Here is a 14,576-nt window from a genome sequence, read left to right as displayed (position 1 = left end):
TCCTCCCTGATCAGCCCAACACACTGGTCTATGTCTTCTGATCCCAGCCCCCATTACAGATCCTGTGAGTACTATGATTTTTCTGGGTGACTGGGAGGTTTAGTCCCCTTGGTTCTTGGGTGTGTCTTATCTCTAAAGTTGAGTGCTCCCATATTCCAAGGCCATTGTGATGAGCATTCCAGGAGCTTTGTGACATATTGGCTGGCTCTGTTCAAGTATGGGAGGTCAGCAGAGGCCCAGTTCCTCCTGGGAAAGCAACTCATCCCCCCAAAGGAAGACCACCTTCCCCTGCTTAATTAAAGCATCACTTACGGCTCCAAGTTAACTCCAGTCAGGCTGCTTGAAGACAGTCAGCAGGGGCCATGACCACCCTCTCTCCCGAAAACAGTCTCTCTGCCAGGCAGTCGGCCTCCTTCATCCTGGTGGGTGTTCTTCATCAGCTCCGAGTCCCTCCCTCCCCAATCTCTGGTTTGCATTAGGGATATTTTCCCGTCAGGGCTATTTTTCCCTGTTGGGTGGGAAGGACTGGAACCCTGAGCTGGCCTAGAAGGTGGAGCAGGGTAGGTCAAACCTTGGTCTCGCCATCATCACTGACAACATGACTGAAAAACACAAGTCCCTTCTTTACCCTTCTATCTAAGCCAGTGTTACTTTTCTCCCATATGTGACATTCTAACTTTAACAAGTTCCTGGTTTGCAAGTTGTCTTAAAGATGCTGAATTTTCCTTGGTGTTTTTGCCAACAATTTTGGTATGCTCCCACCAGGTGGCAGTAATGCTTTTGTTAGCAGGTGGTTCCACGTCCAATTAATAAGAGAAGCTATTCATTTGAATTCAGCCTCAGTCAGAATTTTCCATACTGTATATTTTTCAAAATCATGGTGACTAATTATAATGACCTTAACCAATCTCAAGTCTCATTAATCACTGTGATTTAGAGAGTGATACATAGAAAAGCAGAAATGCAAAATGGGTACCTCTCTCCCTGAGTTTTAAATGTTACTGCTTTATTGCAAGTTATCACCAGGCCTTGATTTGAATTTTCTTTTTTATCTCTCTTCATTTCTCTACACTTAGAGAAAGATAATAATAAAATAACAAACTGTCATATGGCATTTATTATGTACAATGACTGTTGTAAATGATTTATTTACAGTCAGTCTCATCATAACTCTGTGAGGTAGATGAAGCCATTACATTCACTTTATAAATGAGAACACTGAGTCCAGGAAGCAACTTCCTACAGACCCGCTGCTAGTAAATGGCAGCTGTGCTGTGCTCAGTTGCTTCAGTCATGTCCGACTCTTTGTGACCCCATGGACCACAGCCCACCGGGCTCCGCTGTCCATGGGATTCATCCGGGAAGAATACTGGAGTGGGTTGCCATGCCCTCCTCCAGGAATCTTCTTGATCCAGGGATCAAACCTGCATCTCTTATGCCTCCCGCATTGGCAGGAGGGTTCTTTACCACTAGAGCCACCTAGGAAGCCCAGTCAGTGGCAGAGTGGTATTCAAACCCAAGCTGTGGAGTCCATCTCCTAATCAGTGATTCTCTAAGTGTGGTGACTGAGTCTGCAGCATCAGCATCAACTTCGGTCTAATAAGGAATGCAGATTCTTGAGTCTCAGATCTTCTGAACCAGAAACTCTGGGCGTGGGGCCCATCAATCTATAGTTTCACAAGCCCTCTGGGTGATTCTGATGTGCACCTAACTTCTTTGCATCACATGAATCTCTAGCTGCTCCGCGGGATATGGGATCTTAGTTCCCAACCAGGGATCGAACCTGCATCCCCTGCATTGCAAGGTGGATTCTTAACCACTGGACCACCAGGGAAGTCCCTAAGCCGTTTTTTAAAGATACTATACTGGGTTGATAAATATCACCCAGATAACTCTCTCAAGTCACACATATCCCTCCCTCAAACTGTCTACTCTTAATATGCCTGTCCTCCTTGGGCCACCCCCTATTTCCTTGGTAGGAATCACTGAGACGATTATGGTTACTGCTGGGAGTACGTCTTGTCCCACAGTTGAACTCAGGATTTACTGGGGGCTCTGTTGCTACGCGGGATGTGAGAGTTGGACCATAAGAAGGCTGAGCACTGAAGAATCAATGCTTTCAAACTTTGGTGCTGGAGAAGACTCTTGAGATTCCCTTGGATTGCAAGGGAGATCAAACCAGTCAATCCTAAAGGAAATCAACCCTGAATATTCACTGGAAGGACTGTTGCTGAAGCTGAAGCTCCAATACTTCAGCCACCTGATGCGAAGAACCAACTCATTAGAAAAGACACGGATGCTGGAAAAGATTGGCGACTAAAGAAGAGGGCGGCAGAGGATGAGATGATTAGATAGCATCAGCAACTCAATGGACATGAATCTGAGCAAACTCCAGGAGATAGTAAAGGACAGAGGAGCCTGACATGCTGCAGACCATGGGGTCGCAACGAGTCGGACACAACTTCAAGACTAAACAACAACTGTTGCTATGAGGATTCAGAGCAACATGGCATCAAAAAACCCTTCAAGAAAAATTTTCTTATCCTCCAGTGGCTTTCTTATTTTACTAAAAACTACTGGAGAAAATCCTTAACCTAATGATGAAGTGAGGGAAAGAGGCTGGAAAGATGTATGCCTGCAGCAAGGGCCACTAACAGCTGTTAGAGAGGTTGGACCATTTAAGGCTCCCACCTCTGGCCCCCTTCTCCAGGGGAAGCATGGCCCACCTTTCCCCAGGTTTACCGGTAGGGAGTTTCACCCTGCTGAAGTACACCACAAAGGCGGGAAGAGATTTCCATACCAGCTTTGCCTAGCAGTACTCTTCCTAGGGGACTAGGAAAGGTGTTATTGCAGAGCTGAAGAGTACCCAGCATGTCATGGACTACCAGGGTCTCCTCCTGGATGACCAGGTCCTTGTACCCAGATTGTGGGCAGGGTGTTAACAGGTCGGCGGAGCAAGGAATACAGGAATATAGGAGGATGAAGGTGGATTTCAGTGGCCATTGAGATCACTGTCTTCATTATTTTGAAGAACCCCAGATACAGATTCTATGGTTTCTGGCACAGACAGGCAGTGTTGATGTACTAGGGAAGAGAGGGGGGGGACTTCCTGTGGAAATTCCTATCGCCACCCACCTTGCCTCTGCCCCCCACCCCTGCACCAACCTGCAGGCCTCTGCAGGTGGTCAGGCTTTTTGAGCTTGTCCTTGGCTTGTTAGCAAATGTCTTACAAGTTCTTGTGGGTGCCCTGTAGTTAGCTTGGGTCCAGGGAGATACAGAGAAGAGGCTGAGCAGAGAGAAGCAGAGTTTACTGGAGGAAGTCAGTGGCTTTTTAAAAACAAATTCAGCCAAAGCAAAATAGGCAGATGGCCAACTGTTGCAGGTAGAGGTTTAGTGATGCAGATTCTCCGAGCACTCAGCAGATGCCTTCTTGTGATGTTTCTAATTATCTCTGCCTTATTATGTCGATGCTTTTATTACAGTGTTCTGTGAATATAGCTTTGATTAGTTTGCCACTTTCATTACGTGTAACCCCTTTTTCATGTCTTTGTTCATCATTTATTTTTTACCCTATGGCATTTAATTTTAAAGTATACCTTTTGTTAACAGCCCTCATGCATGCTTAGTCCCTCAGTCCAACTCTTTGTGACCCCATGGACTGTAGCCCACCAGGCTCTTCTGTTCATGGGATTTTCCAGGCAAGAATACTGGAGTGGGTTACCAGTTCCTCCTCCAGGGGATCTTCCAGACCCAGGAATCAAACCCATGTGTCCTCAGACTCCCATATTGGCAAGCTGATTCTTTACTATTGAGTCACCTGGAAAGCCTAACAGCTCAAGGAGGGTGTATACTTTTTATTTAAAGTGAAAATCCTTGCCTTTTACACTCCCTGGTGGCATGGCATCAGAGTTAAGCACCCTGACTCTTGTACCAAACAACTCTGGGTTCAAATCTCAGCTCTGTTATTTACTGTGTGACTTCAGATACACTAATTAACCCTCTAGACCTCTGGTTCCCTAACACGTAAAGCAGTGTAACAACCTCACCTGCCTCATAGGTAGTTGTGAAGATTAAACAGTTGTAAATATAAAGTGCTTAAAATAAAACCAGTGCTTTTAAAGTGTTTACAACTATTAAGGAAACTTAAGCATTTGTTTCCATAATTAATTTCTTTGGGTTTCAATCATTTTTATGCTTTATGCATTTATTGATTCCTTGCTGTTTCCTGTATTGTTTATTTTTTAAAGTGAATTAGAAGGAAAATGGCCTATTCTGATAAATCTCTAATTTTAAAAAGTCAAAAATAAAATTATTTCTTCTGACACTATCCTTCAATCTAATAAAAAATTGAATTTGTAGTTAAAAATCTTCCCATAAAGAACACTCCAGATCTAGCTGGCTTCACTGGTGAGTTACACCAAATACTGAAGAAAGAAATAATACCAATTCTATACAAACTATTCTAAAAAAAATTGAAAAGAAGGTATAGGACCCTACTTATTCCATGAGGCCAACATTGCCCTGATATCAAAAACATTACAAGAAAACAAAATTATAGACCAAGCTCTCTCATGAACACTGATGCAAAAATCCTAAATAAAACTGTAGCAAATAATATCCTATGATGTCTAAAAAGGATAATACATTGCCACGAGGGTTTATCCGAGGAATGACAACATTCAGAATAATTCAATGTAATTTACCATAATACACTAAAAAATGAAAAACCGTATGATCATCTCCATTGATGAAGAACATCCATCCCTGATAAAACTCTCACCACACTAGGAAGAGAAGGGAACTTCCTCAGCCTGATAAAGGGCATCTACAAAAAGCCTACAGTTAATATCACACCGAATCATAAAAGCCCAAATGCCTTCCCTCTAAGATTAGGAACAAAGCTAAGATGTCTGTTCTCACCACTTTTATCTGACATTGCCCTTGAAGTTCTAGTCAGTGCATGAGACATGAGAAAGAAATAAAAGACATCCAGCTTGGAAAAGAAGAAGTGAAACTGCCTTTATTCACAGATAACATGACCATATGTCAGGGTTGGCAAACTTTTTCTGTAAGGGTCAAAGTAGTAAGTACTTTAGTCTGTGTGTGTCATACATCTCTGCTGTAACTACTAAACTCTGCCACTGTAGCATAAAAGCAGCTGTAGGCAACAAATGAGTGAACAGGCATGATTGTGTGCCAATAAAACTTTATTTGAAAAAAAAAACAGATTGAAGGCCAGATTTGGCCCATGGGTTATAGTTTGCTGATTGCTGGCCTATATAACAAATCCTATTGATCCACCAAAAAAGCTACTAAGACTAATAAGTGAGGTTAGCAAGATTGTAGGATACAAGATCAATACATAAAAATCCGCTGCTGCTGCTGCTGCTAAGTCGCTTCAGTCGTGTCCGACTCTGTGCAACCCCATAGACGGCAGCCCACCAGGCTCCCCTGTCCCTGGGATTCTCCAGGCAAGAACACTGGAGTGGGTTGCCATTTCCTTCTCCAATGCATGAAAGCGAAAAGTCAAAGTGAAGTCGCTCAGTCGTGTCTGACTCCTAGCAACCCCATGGACTGCAGCCTACCAGGCTCCTCCACCCATGGGATATATCTGTAAATACTAGCAATGAGGAGCTGGAAGTTGAAAGTTTAAAAATGACACCTTTTACAACAGCATCCAAAATATGAAATATTTGTGAATAAATCTGATAAAATATATGAATAACCTATACATACCAAAATGAACAAAATATTGCTGAAATTAAACAAGACTTAAATAAAAGGAGAAATATGCTATGTTTTATGGGTCAGAAGATTCAATAGCATTATCAGTTCTCCACAAATTGATCTATAGGTTCAGTGCTGCTGCTGCTAAGTCACTTCAGTCGTGTCCAACTCTGTGCAACCCCATAGATGGCAGCCCACCAGGATCCTCCGCCCATGGGATTTCCCAGGCAAGAGTACTGGAGTGGGGTGCCATTGCCTTCTCCGAGGGTCAATGCAATCCCGATCAAAATCACAGCTGCCTTTTTTTTTTTTTTTTTTTTAGAAATTGACCAATTGACTAAAATTCATAAGGAAATTCCTAAAGTTCAGTGTATTCCTAAAGTTCAGTCATTCCCTTTCATAATGAAAGATCCCAGGACACAGCCCTGCTCTTCCTATTCCCTTCTACTTCCTGCCAAGTGTGTGCTGCAGTTTCTGAGTACAGGTTGTGAGAACATGACTGCTGTCAGAGGGCAGAAACCTGGCTCTGATCAGCTCAGACAACAATGTCTATACAATTGGAATGTAGCATCAGGGCAGACCTTGCTTCCCAAGGTTAGGCCAAGGCCAAGATTTTTTGTACCTTCTTGGGCCCATATATCCTATTTTGGTTTAGAAGATGGAGCATGGATGAGTTATTAAAGTATATTGCTTGATCCATCTCTACCAAACAGGGTTAGCAGAAATTACCCCAAATTTGGGCCTGCGGGCTCTAATTCTTAATTTCCAGTGCTGTTTTTGTCTCTAACACCTTTCTACACCTGTGGTCAATAAATCAACATCAGCAGTGCCCTGGGAGTTCGTTAGAAACGTGTCATCTTGGCCCCCACCCCAGACCTTTTGAGTCAGAATCAGAATTTTAAGATCTTCAGTTGACTTGTACACAAATTTAAGTTTGAGTCACACCTATGCATATTCAGGTATCTATCAATGGGAAGTTGGGAATATATATATCAGACATGTCTACTCACCTGCCAAGCTCTGTCCATCAGTATACTTTCAAGACTGAGATGTGGCATTCAAGATATTCTCTTCAGTGCAAGACTCCTCTAGGCATCTTCCCCTATTCCAACAGGAATTCAACTCCTAATTATTGTTTTATGAGCATTTTAAAGTATTTTGCAAGCACTGCACTCACCTTTCCCTGACACACACACACCCCTTATGTAAACAGAAACCATTCCTTATGATGTACCATTTTACTCTTCTAGAAAAGGTAAAATGGATCTCATAGATGTGTTCAATTAGTACTTCTTTTATTTTTCCATTATCAAGGCAAGTATACATTATAGTTATAGAAAAGCTTGAAAATACAAAAAAAAAGGGAAAATTACTTATAATCCTATCATTCAAAGATAATCACTATTTTGTTTTTAGGTGGTTTTTTTTCAGGGTTTTTTTTCAGTTTTTTAAAACAGGATTTTTATAGTGGTTAATTCACTTGAGTATATAAGGTGTGGTTTTTACAATATGTAACAGATGCATATGGAGTATGTACACAGACAGAATACAGACTGAATATACAGTTTTGCTTTCTGTTTTTTTCCGTTAACATTTGTATTTTCCCAGATTATTATTCATTCCTTGTAAGTATCCATTTAAATGCCTCACAATATTCCATTGAGCATATAAACCATAGTTTACTTAACTATTCCCTTATTGCACAACGTTTAGAGAGTGCTTGCATTTTTCATTTTAGTAAGTAGTGTGCAATGAAAATTATTGTGCATACAGCATTTTTCTATATATTTTCAGTAATTTCCTCAGGTTAAATTTTCAGAAGTGAGTCAGAGGCTGTAAATTTTGCTTCATGTTGCAAAATCCAGAGTATATCACTTAAAACTCACTGTTAAAGAAAAGCCAAAGGTTCCTAACCAAGGGCTGAGGTGGTTGTCCTTCCCAGGTGAAGAGAAAACCGCCCATTGACAAGACGGAATGGGATGGCTTCTTTGACGAGAATGGTCACTTGGCCAAGTCACGAGACTTCATTTGTGTTAACATCCTGGAAAGGGTACAGTCCTAAGCCACCCTTGGCCTCACCCTGGAACTGGGGGTGTGGGTGGGCAACGGGGCAGGCATGGCATTGGAAGGGGCTCTTTCAGGCATTCAGGGGGCTCACAACCTCTCACCTCTGCCCGCTCCCAGGGCCTGCACCCCACGGTGAGGACAGAAGCCTGGAAGTTCCTCACGGGCTACTACTCATGGCAGAGTTCCCAGGATGAGCGGCTCACGGTGGACAGCACAAGGAGGTAGACCATTTCAGATCCTTTCAAGGGAGGGAGGCGACAGTGTGGGTGGGAGGGGGTGCCCACCCCAGCCTGCTAGGTTCAGGCTGCTTCCTCCAGATGGACTTCTCTTTTCAAGAGGCAAAACCCCCATGGCTCTCCTGACTCAGGACCCCCACCCAGGGGGCACAGGCACCTCCCCACCCCCACCCTGGATGCTGCACGCCCCACCTGCTTGTAATTACCAGTCCACACCCTGCCAACTTGAGCTCGACCCTGGCACCTCCTCACACTGCCCCGCCACCCTGCCCAGCCCAGCCATCCCTAGGCCTGTGCAGCCTTCTTGAGGTAGGGACTATCCACATGCTCAGGGGCCAGCCAGAGAACACTCCAGGACAGGTGGGGGATCTAGGACCATCCAGATAATTCAGCTCAAGATCCTTAATTAAGTACACCCGCAAAGACCCTTTTCCCAAAGAAAGTCATATTCACAAGTTCCAGGTGTTAGCGCATGGACCTATCTTTGGAGGTCACCATTCAGCCCACTACACACCTAAGCTCATTCCAATGATGGGCACAAACCCTGTCTCATCCAGTCCTTCCAATCCTGAGGCACAGGTGCTAGTGTTAGCCCCACTCTACAGACAAGGAAACGGAGGCTTAGGGAGGGCAGTGATATCCCCAAGTCATGATATCCCCTAATGGCAGACACCTAGTTCTTAAATTATGGATTCAGGTGCAGGGGTCAGACTGCAGAGCCACCTCCCCCGCACTCCAGGTGCCCATCGGAGGATGGTTAGGGTTGGGCAAGTTGGGGGGATGGGAGGCAGCACAGGCAGCGCGCACCTCCTGGGTCAGGGCACTGCTCGGAGTTCCCCCGACTGGCCTGGAGGGACGGCTGCCTCCTTCAGCCTCGGGTCTATCCTCACAGGAAGAACTACGAGGCCTTATGCCAGATGTACCAGAAGATTCAGCCCCTCCTGGAAAACCTGCACCGGAACTTCATAGAGACTCGGAACAGTATCAGTGAGCCGAGGAGGGTGGGCCGGGCCCGGCAGAGGGGAGGGTTGGCTCCTCCCTGGCTCTTCCTATGTCATGTCTATGCCCTGGTTCCTGGACGCTGCCTTGACACATGCTGCAAATTTTGCCGGCTCCAGCTTGGTTACTCTACCAGCCTGGCTCCACCGGCTGCCCCAAGTGGCCCAGCAGTGTGTGTCCCTGGGCGTATGCTCTTCCGCTGGTTGTCCACATCCCTTCCCCTCTTGGCCTTGAACTAGGTTGGATTTGAACTGCAGGAAGGCGGGACATTCCTGGCAAAGGGTACAGACTGGTCAAAGATTTGGAGGCAGGAAAAATTCCAGGCAGCTCAGGTTGTGGTGAAGGGTAAAGCTTGGTGGTCTGGTGTATCTTTTTTCACTTTATTTTTGGTTGCTGCGCATGGGCTTTCTGTTGTTTCACTGCATGGGCTTCGCATTGCAGTGGCTTCATCTTGCTCTGGAGCATGGGCTCTAGGGCGTCTGGACTCCGTACTTGTGGCACTCGGGCTCAGTTGCTCCACAGCATGTAGGATCTTAGGTTCCAGACCAGGGGTAGAACCTCTGTGCCCTGCACTGGCAGGAGAATTCTCAACCACTGGACCACCAAGGAAGTCCCCGATGTAAATTTTTTCATAGCCCCCTTCCCAGGATGTCCTGGGTCCTACCCTCTTGGATTGGGGGTAATAAACTCACCCATGGACATTCTGTTAGACATGATCTGGTGACACCCACCTGTCCCTTGCCCCCAACCTAGCATACGACATTAAAAAACTCTATGACAAAGACCCCCTGGGCAATGTCCTCCTCGATAAGAAGAAGCTGGAGAAGATCCTGCTCCTGAGTTATGTCTGCAACACGCAAGCAGGTGAGCCACAGGGCGGGGCCTCCCTTCAGCTCCCCCTTCTCAACTCCTTCCTGGGACAGTGCCCCTGCCCCAGCCCAGGCTCTGCCATAATCCCCCCGCCATTCCCCACCCCAGCCCCTCCTCACTGGCCCCCCATCCACTCCAGAGTACCAGCAGGGCTTCCATGAGATGGTGATGATTTTCCAGCTGATGGTAGAACATGACCATGAGACCTTCTGGCTTTTCCAGTTCTTCCTACAAAAAACGGTGAGAGCTCAGCCTGTCTTAGGGACCTCCGCATTCCTCAAATGACCCCTTGAGGTTAGGCAGGCACTGGCAGCCCCAGTCATTTCCTCCAGCCCTGAAACAGCCCTCTGAGTCCCAGAGGAGCTTCTCCCAGAAAAAGGCAATGCCAGCCCTAGTGGGGTTTGTTCTGGGTTGGGAGGTGGAAGCATTGGAACTAAGAAACGAGGATAGCGATGCATTGGGTCCAGCTCTTGTCAAACCTTGAAATGTTTGGAAAGGCCCAATGAGGGCACCTTTCCCCTGGCATTCTCCCTGCCCCAAACACAGCTCTGCTCTGGCAAATCCTCCATGGCCCCCTATAGGCTCCATAATAGAATCCCAAAACCTCAGCCAAACCATTCCAGGCCTCGTCTTCACTCTTGTCTCTCATTGCTACTTTCACTTGACCTGCACCCAGGCCCTCCAGGGACTTGGGGTTCACTCTTGCCTCTCATTGCTACTTTCACTTGACCTGCACCCAGGCCCTCCAGGGACTCAGTATTCCCACACTGTGAGGTTGAGAGCTTTAAAGGTGCTGCTCCCTGTTACTCCCTTTCCTCATGATCTGTGAGAGGCTGCCCAGAACCCACCCTCATCCCCTTCTCCATCCCTGAAACAACGTGCCACCACTCTTTCCTTGTCCCGATTGGTTCAGACCCATGGTATGTGTCTGGAAGAATACCTGAGTTCACCGCATTGTGAGCCATACCCGGTCCATCTCTACATCCCCACCATGCACACACATCACAGAGACAAGATGTGTGTTTATAAACACCCATACTCCAACACCCAGACACATACAGAGACTCAGGCCAGGCCCAGCCAGACACACACAGGGCCTCCAGCATTGGGAAGCTGACGGAGCAAGGCTGACTCATCTAGTGCTTTCAAGGGGGTCCCTCCCACCCACTCATCTCTCCCAGGAGCACAGCTGTGTCATCAACATCGGGGTAGGGAAGAACCTCGACATGCTCAACACCCTGATCAACTTCCTGGATCCCGTGTTTGCCGAGCACTTAAGTGAGTGGCCCCCTCTGCTACCATACACCTCCCTCAACTCCAGGGAAGGCGTGGGAGGGGGCCGGGACCCAGTCCAAGCCAGCAGCTCCCAAGCGTGGGGGAGGAAGTGAGATCATTTGGTCTTTTCTTCGGGCCCCGGGAGGAGGGTTCATCTGGATGGGGTTAGAATCTGGACAGTTGAAAATCCACCCCGAATAGTCTCCAAAGACAGATGGAAATGTGACAGCCTGGGTTTTTTTTAAATTTTCCAAGTGTGTTTCCGTGCTCAGTTGTTCGCCCATGTGTGTTTTTGCTTTATCTCCCATCCCCTGACCATGGCCCCTGGGCTTCTCTCCCCACAGAAGGGAAGGGTGCGGGGGCTGTGCCATCCCTCTTCCCCTGGTTCTGCCTCTGCTTTCAACGTGCCTTCAAGACCTTCGACGACGTCTGGAGGCTCTGGGAGGTGAGGTGCCTGCTGCTCTGGGGCAGAGGAACAGGCCCTCCCCCTGGGGCAGGCGGCAGGGAGGCCCTTGTCCTTGCTTCCCTTCACTGCCGGCTTTGGATGGATTTGATCTCTGGGTCGGGAAGATCCTCTGGAGAAGGGATAGGCTACCCACTCCAGTATTCTTGGGCTTCTCTGGTGGCTCGGCTCATAAAGAATCTGCCTGCAGTGCAGGAGACATGGGTTCGATCCCTGGGTTAAAAAGATCCCCTGGAGAAGGGAAAGGCTACCCACTCCAGTATTTTGGCCTGGAGAATTCCATGGGTCCATAGGGTTGCAAAAAGTCAGACACAACTGAGCGACTTTCACGTCACTTCATTTTGGATACAGCTCAGTGAGATTTATTGGGCCAATGACCCTGCTCCTGCCCTGTTGAGAGATATGAGAACATCAGTTGATCCCTCTGTTCATCTTAGCCCTCCACTGCACCTTCTCAGGGCAGTGCAGGCAGGAGGGGCATCGAGGCTCGTGCAGCAGAAGCCTGGTCTGTATTCAGCTTCCCTGCCACCCTGCCTGCCCAAGGGCCCTCACTCTGCTCTCATTTTCCCAGCCACGTCTTCCTTGGCTTTCCCCTCCACCTGAGTGCCCACACCTTCTGAGCCCCGACTCCTGGAGAGGGAGGGGCTCCCCAAGGACAGGTCACACCTGCACTTCTTTGACCCCAGTCTCCAGGGCAACATACCCACCACACTACCCCGTGGCCACTGCTGCCTGCAGGATTGGGCCCACTGCTCAGCCTGGCATTCAGTGCCCCACAGGTCAACTCCTTCTACCTCACTCCTCACTTCTGGCCTGTTGATCTCCGTGCTCAACCACCAGGCCTTTAGTGACACCCCTGGATTGCTGACATTCCATCAACTGTTGTTTTGCCAAAGCACCACTCAAAGCTACAGAGCGTTACCCAGTCATTCTTGGCATTCTCTCCCCCCGTCTCTCACTTTCTTCTATCCTGCTCCCTCCCTTCCTCCTTCCCTTCTTCCTTCCCTCTTTCTCTCTCTCTCCCTCTAGCTGATGAATGCCCTAAAGCCTTTTTCCCTGAGTCCCCCAACAGCAAGCACAATGCCTAGAACCCCAGAGCTTGAATGAATGAATGAGAGTCAATGAATGAGCACATGGGCAGCAAGGCCCAGGCATGGCTGACAGGTCACGTGGTTGGTGGGTGCCGCACCATCCTAAGGGCGTCTGCAGTCTCAGACCATAGGCCAGACCGAAGTTCACTGGCCCCTGCAGGTGCTGCTCACAGGGAAGCCCTGCAGGAACCTCCAGGTGCTGGTGGCCTACAGCATGCTGCAGATGGTACGCCAGCAGGTGCTACAGGAGAGCATGACAGGCGACGACATCCTCCTGGTGAGCGTCCTCCAGCCAAGCCCCGCCCAGCCCCACCGGCTCCCGGAGACCCCTGACACAGACTCAGGGGCCCTGGCCGCCCCGGGCAATACCAGGGAGACTGACAATCTCCAAACACTGTGCCAAGTGCTTGTATAGACCAGCTCACGTAAACCTCCAGACAAGCCTGACACAGAGGCGTGATAGCCATCATCATCACCAGTACCCCTGTTTAGCATCTGGGGGAGCTGAAGCCCTGAACGGTTCTTAACCTTGAGGCTGGATTGACTGACAGTTAAACTCTTTAGCCCTAGCGTCCTCCTGTGACAAAAGACCTAGAGTTTTCCAACATTTCTGAAAAGCAGCTGAAGTCTTTGATCCACATCTTAGATGGCGCCCCCATCATAAAACGAGTCCTCCCAGAATCCCATGAAACACTCGGGGAAACCCTGGGGACCCTCTAGTGCCAAGAATGAAAACTGCGTTCCCCATCTCTCCAATATATAAAATTCCGATGGTAAAATTCAGGCACTGCGCCAAGCTAGTTGAGAAGAGATTGGGTGGCCCCAAGTGACTGCCATGAGCAGCGGCCTCGTCCCCTTGAAGCAGCAGGTCGCTGCCTGTGCCAGCTTGTGCCCAGGGAGACCTGCTTCCACCCACCTTCTTCCGGCACAGGCCTGCAACAACCTCATTGACCTCGATGCCAACGAGCTGATCTCCGCTGCCTGCATAGTTTACGCTGAGCTCATCCAGAAGGATGTAAGTCACTTGATTATTTGTCTTCCTTCCCTTCTTCCTCCAAGAGGCCTTCCCCGATCGCCCAAGCCCAGTCCATGGCAGGTGTTTTCAACTTCAGAGACATAGCTTGTGCTATATTCTCTGCCACCAACCCCCGGGGGGTTGCTCTGCACAGACTTCTCACTGCTTGCATGCGTAACTCGCGCTTCACCAAGCAGACTGTGCTTCCTGAGAACCCAGCCCTCATCCCTCATTCCCTGCATCCCTCCGGCAGATGTGGACACAGGGCTGGGCACCCAGGGGCTCAGGGAAACGTTACTGGCTGAATGAACTGAATAATGAGGGCCGGACCGATGTCTGTCCACCCCTACCCCCTCTCCCCAAGGTTCCTCAGTCGTTAAAGGATTTCTTTCTCTGAGACTGCTCACAGTGGACAGAGGCCCTCCATGGACAGGATGAGGTGGTGCTTCAGCTGTGAGGTCAGCATGAAGTCCAATGGGGCATGCGGGTGAGGGTGTAGGTAATACAGGTGTGATAACAACCGCCTTCTGGAGTCATGGTTTGTGGTGAGCAGTGTGTTCCCTGGGGTGGGGAGTGAGGGTAGAGACAGGATTGTCTAATGAGAAGAGAGATGGGAGTGCTAGAGAAAGGGCACACACTGGGAAGAGACGGTGCTGGTCGGCGACTCCTCGGGGCTGCGGGTTTTCCAAGGCTGCAGTGGTCCTGTGCCAGGCAGCAAAGGGTTGCGGGCATAACTGACTCTGTGAGCGGGCTGCCTCCTGTGGAAGAGATGGACATGTCCAACATGCTTGCTCAATCCCTGGTCCAGAGAGGGGGCCCGAGCCCAGGGCTTC

The 14,576-nt window shown here is 48.4% G+C and overlaps 1 protein-coding gene across 2 annotated transcripts; it reads left to right on the top strand.

Annotated features, from left to right (window-relative positions):
* Positions 1-362: 362 nt before the first annotated feature.
* Positions 363-14,140, top strand: TBC1D21 (TBC1 domain family member 21). Of its 2 annotated transcripts, XM_040227369.1 has the most exons (11): positions 363-422; positions 7,670-7,777; positions 7,912-8,015; positions 8,923-9,017; positions 9,783-9,893; positions 10,039-10,139; positions 11,081-11,177; positions 11,519-11,619; positions 12,889-13,005; positions 13,660-13,743; positions 14,108-14,140. In XM_040227369.1, exons 1-11 carry the CDS (start codon positions 363-365, stop codon positions 14,138-14,140), a joined length of 1,011 nt encoding a protein of 336 aa, XP_040083303.1. The 2 variants fall into 2 exon arrangements, with proteins under 2 accessions (XP_040083303.1, XP_040083304.1); XM_040227370.1 differs by lacking the exon at positions 7,670-7,777.
* The last annotated feature ends 436 nt before the right edge of the window (positions 14,141-14,576 follow it).

This window comes from Oryx dammah, unplaced genomic scaffold, assembly GCF_014754425.2.
Source record: "Oryx dammah isolate SB20612 unplaced genomic scaffold, SCBI_Odam_1.1 HiC_scaffold_26, whole genome shotgun sequence".
Taxonomy (NCBI): domain Eukaryota; kingdom Metazoa; phylum Chordata; class Mammalia; order Artiodactyla; family Bovidae; genus Oryx; species Oryx dammah.
Note: the sequence above shows the minus strand (reverse complement) of the source record. Positions and strands in the feature narration are given on the sequence as shown.

Bases quoted from the DNA above. Each gene is read 5' to 3' on its own strand.
- TBC1D21 (XM_040227369.1), top strand. From the start codon at position 363: ATGACCACCCTCTCTCCCGAAAACAGTCTCTCTGCCAGGCAGTCGGCC. The intron at 9,018-9,782 runs GTGAGCCGAGGA...CCCCCAACCTAG, and splicing joins AGAGACTCGGAACAGTATCA to CATACGACATTAAAAAACTC. The intron at 11,178-11,518 runs GTGAGTGGCCCC...CTCTCCCCACAG, and splicing joins CGTGTTTGCCGAGCACTTAA to AAGGGAAGGGTGCGGGGGCT.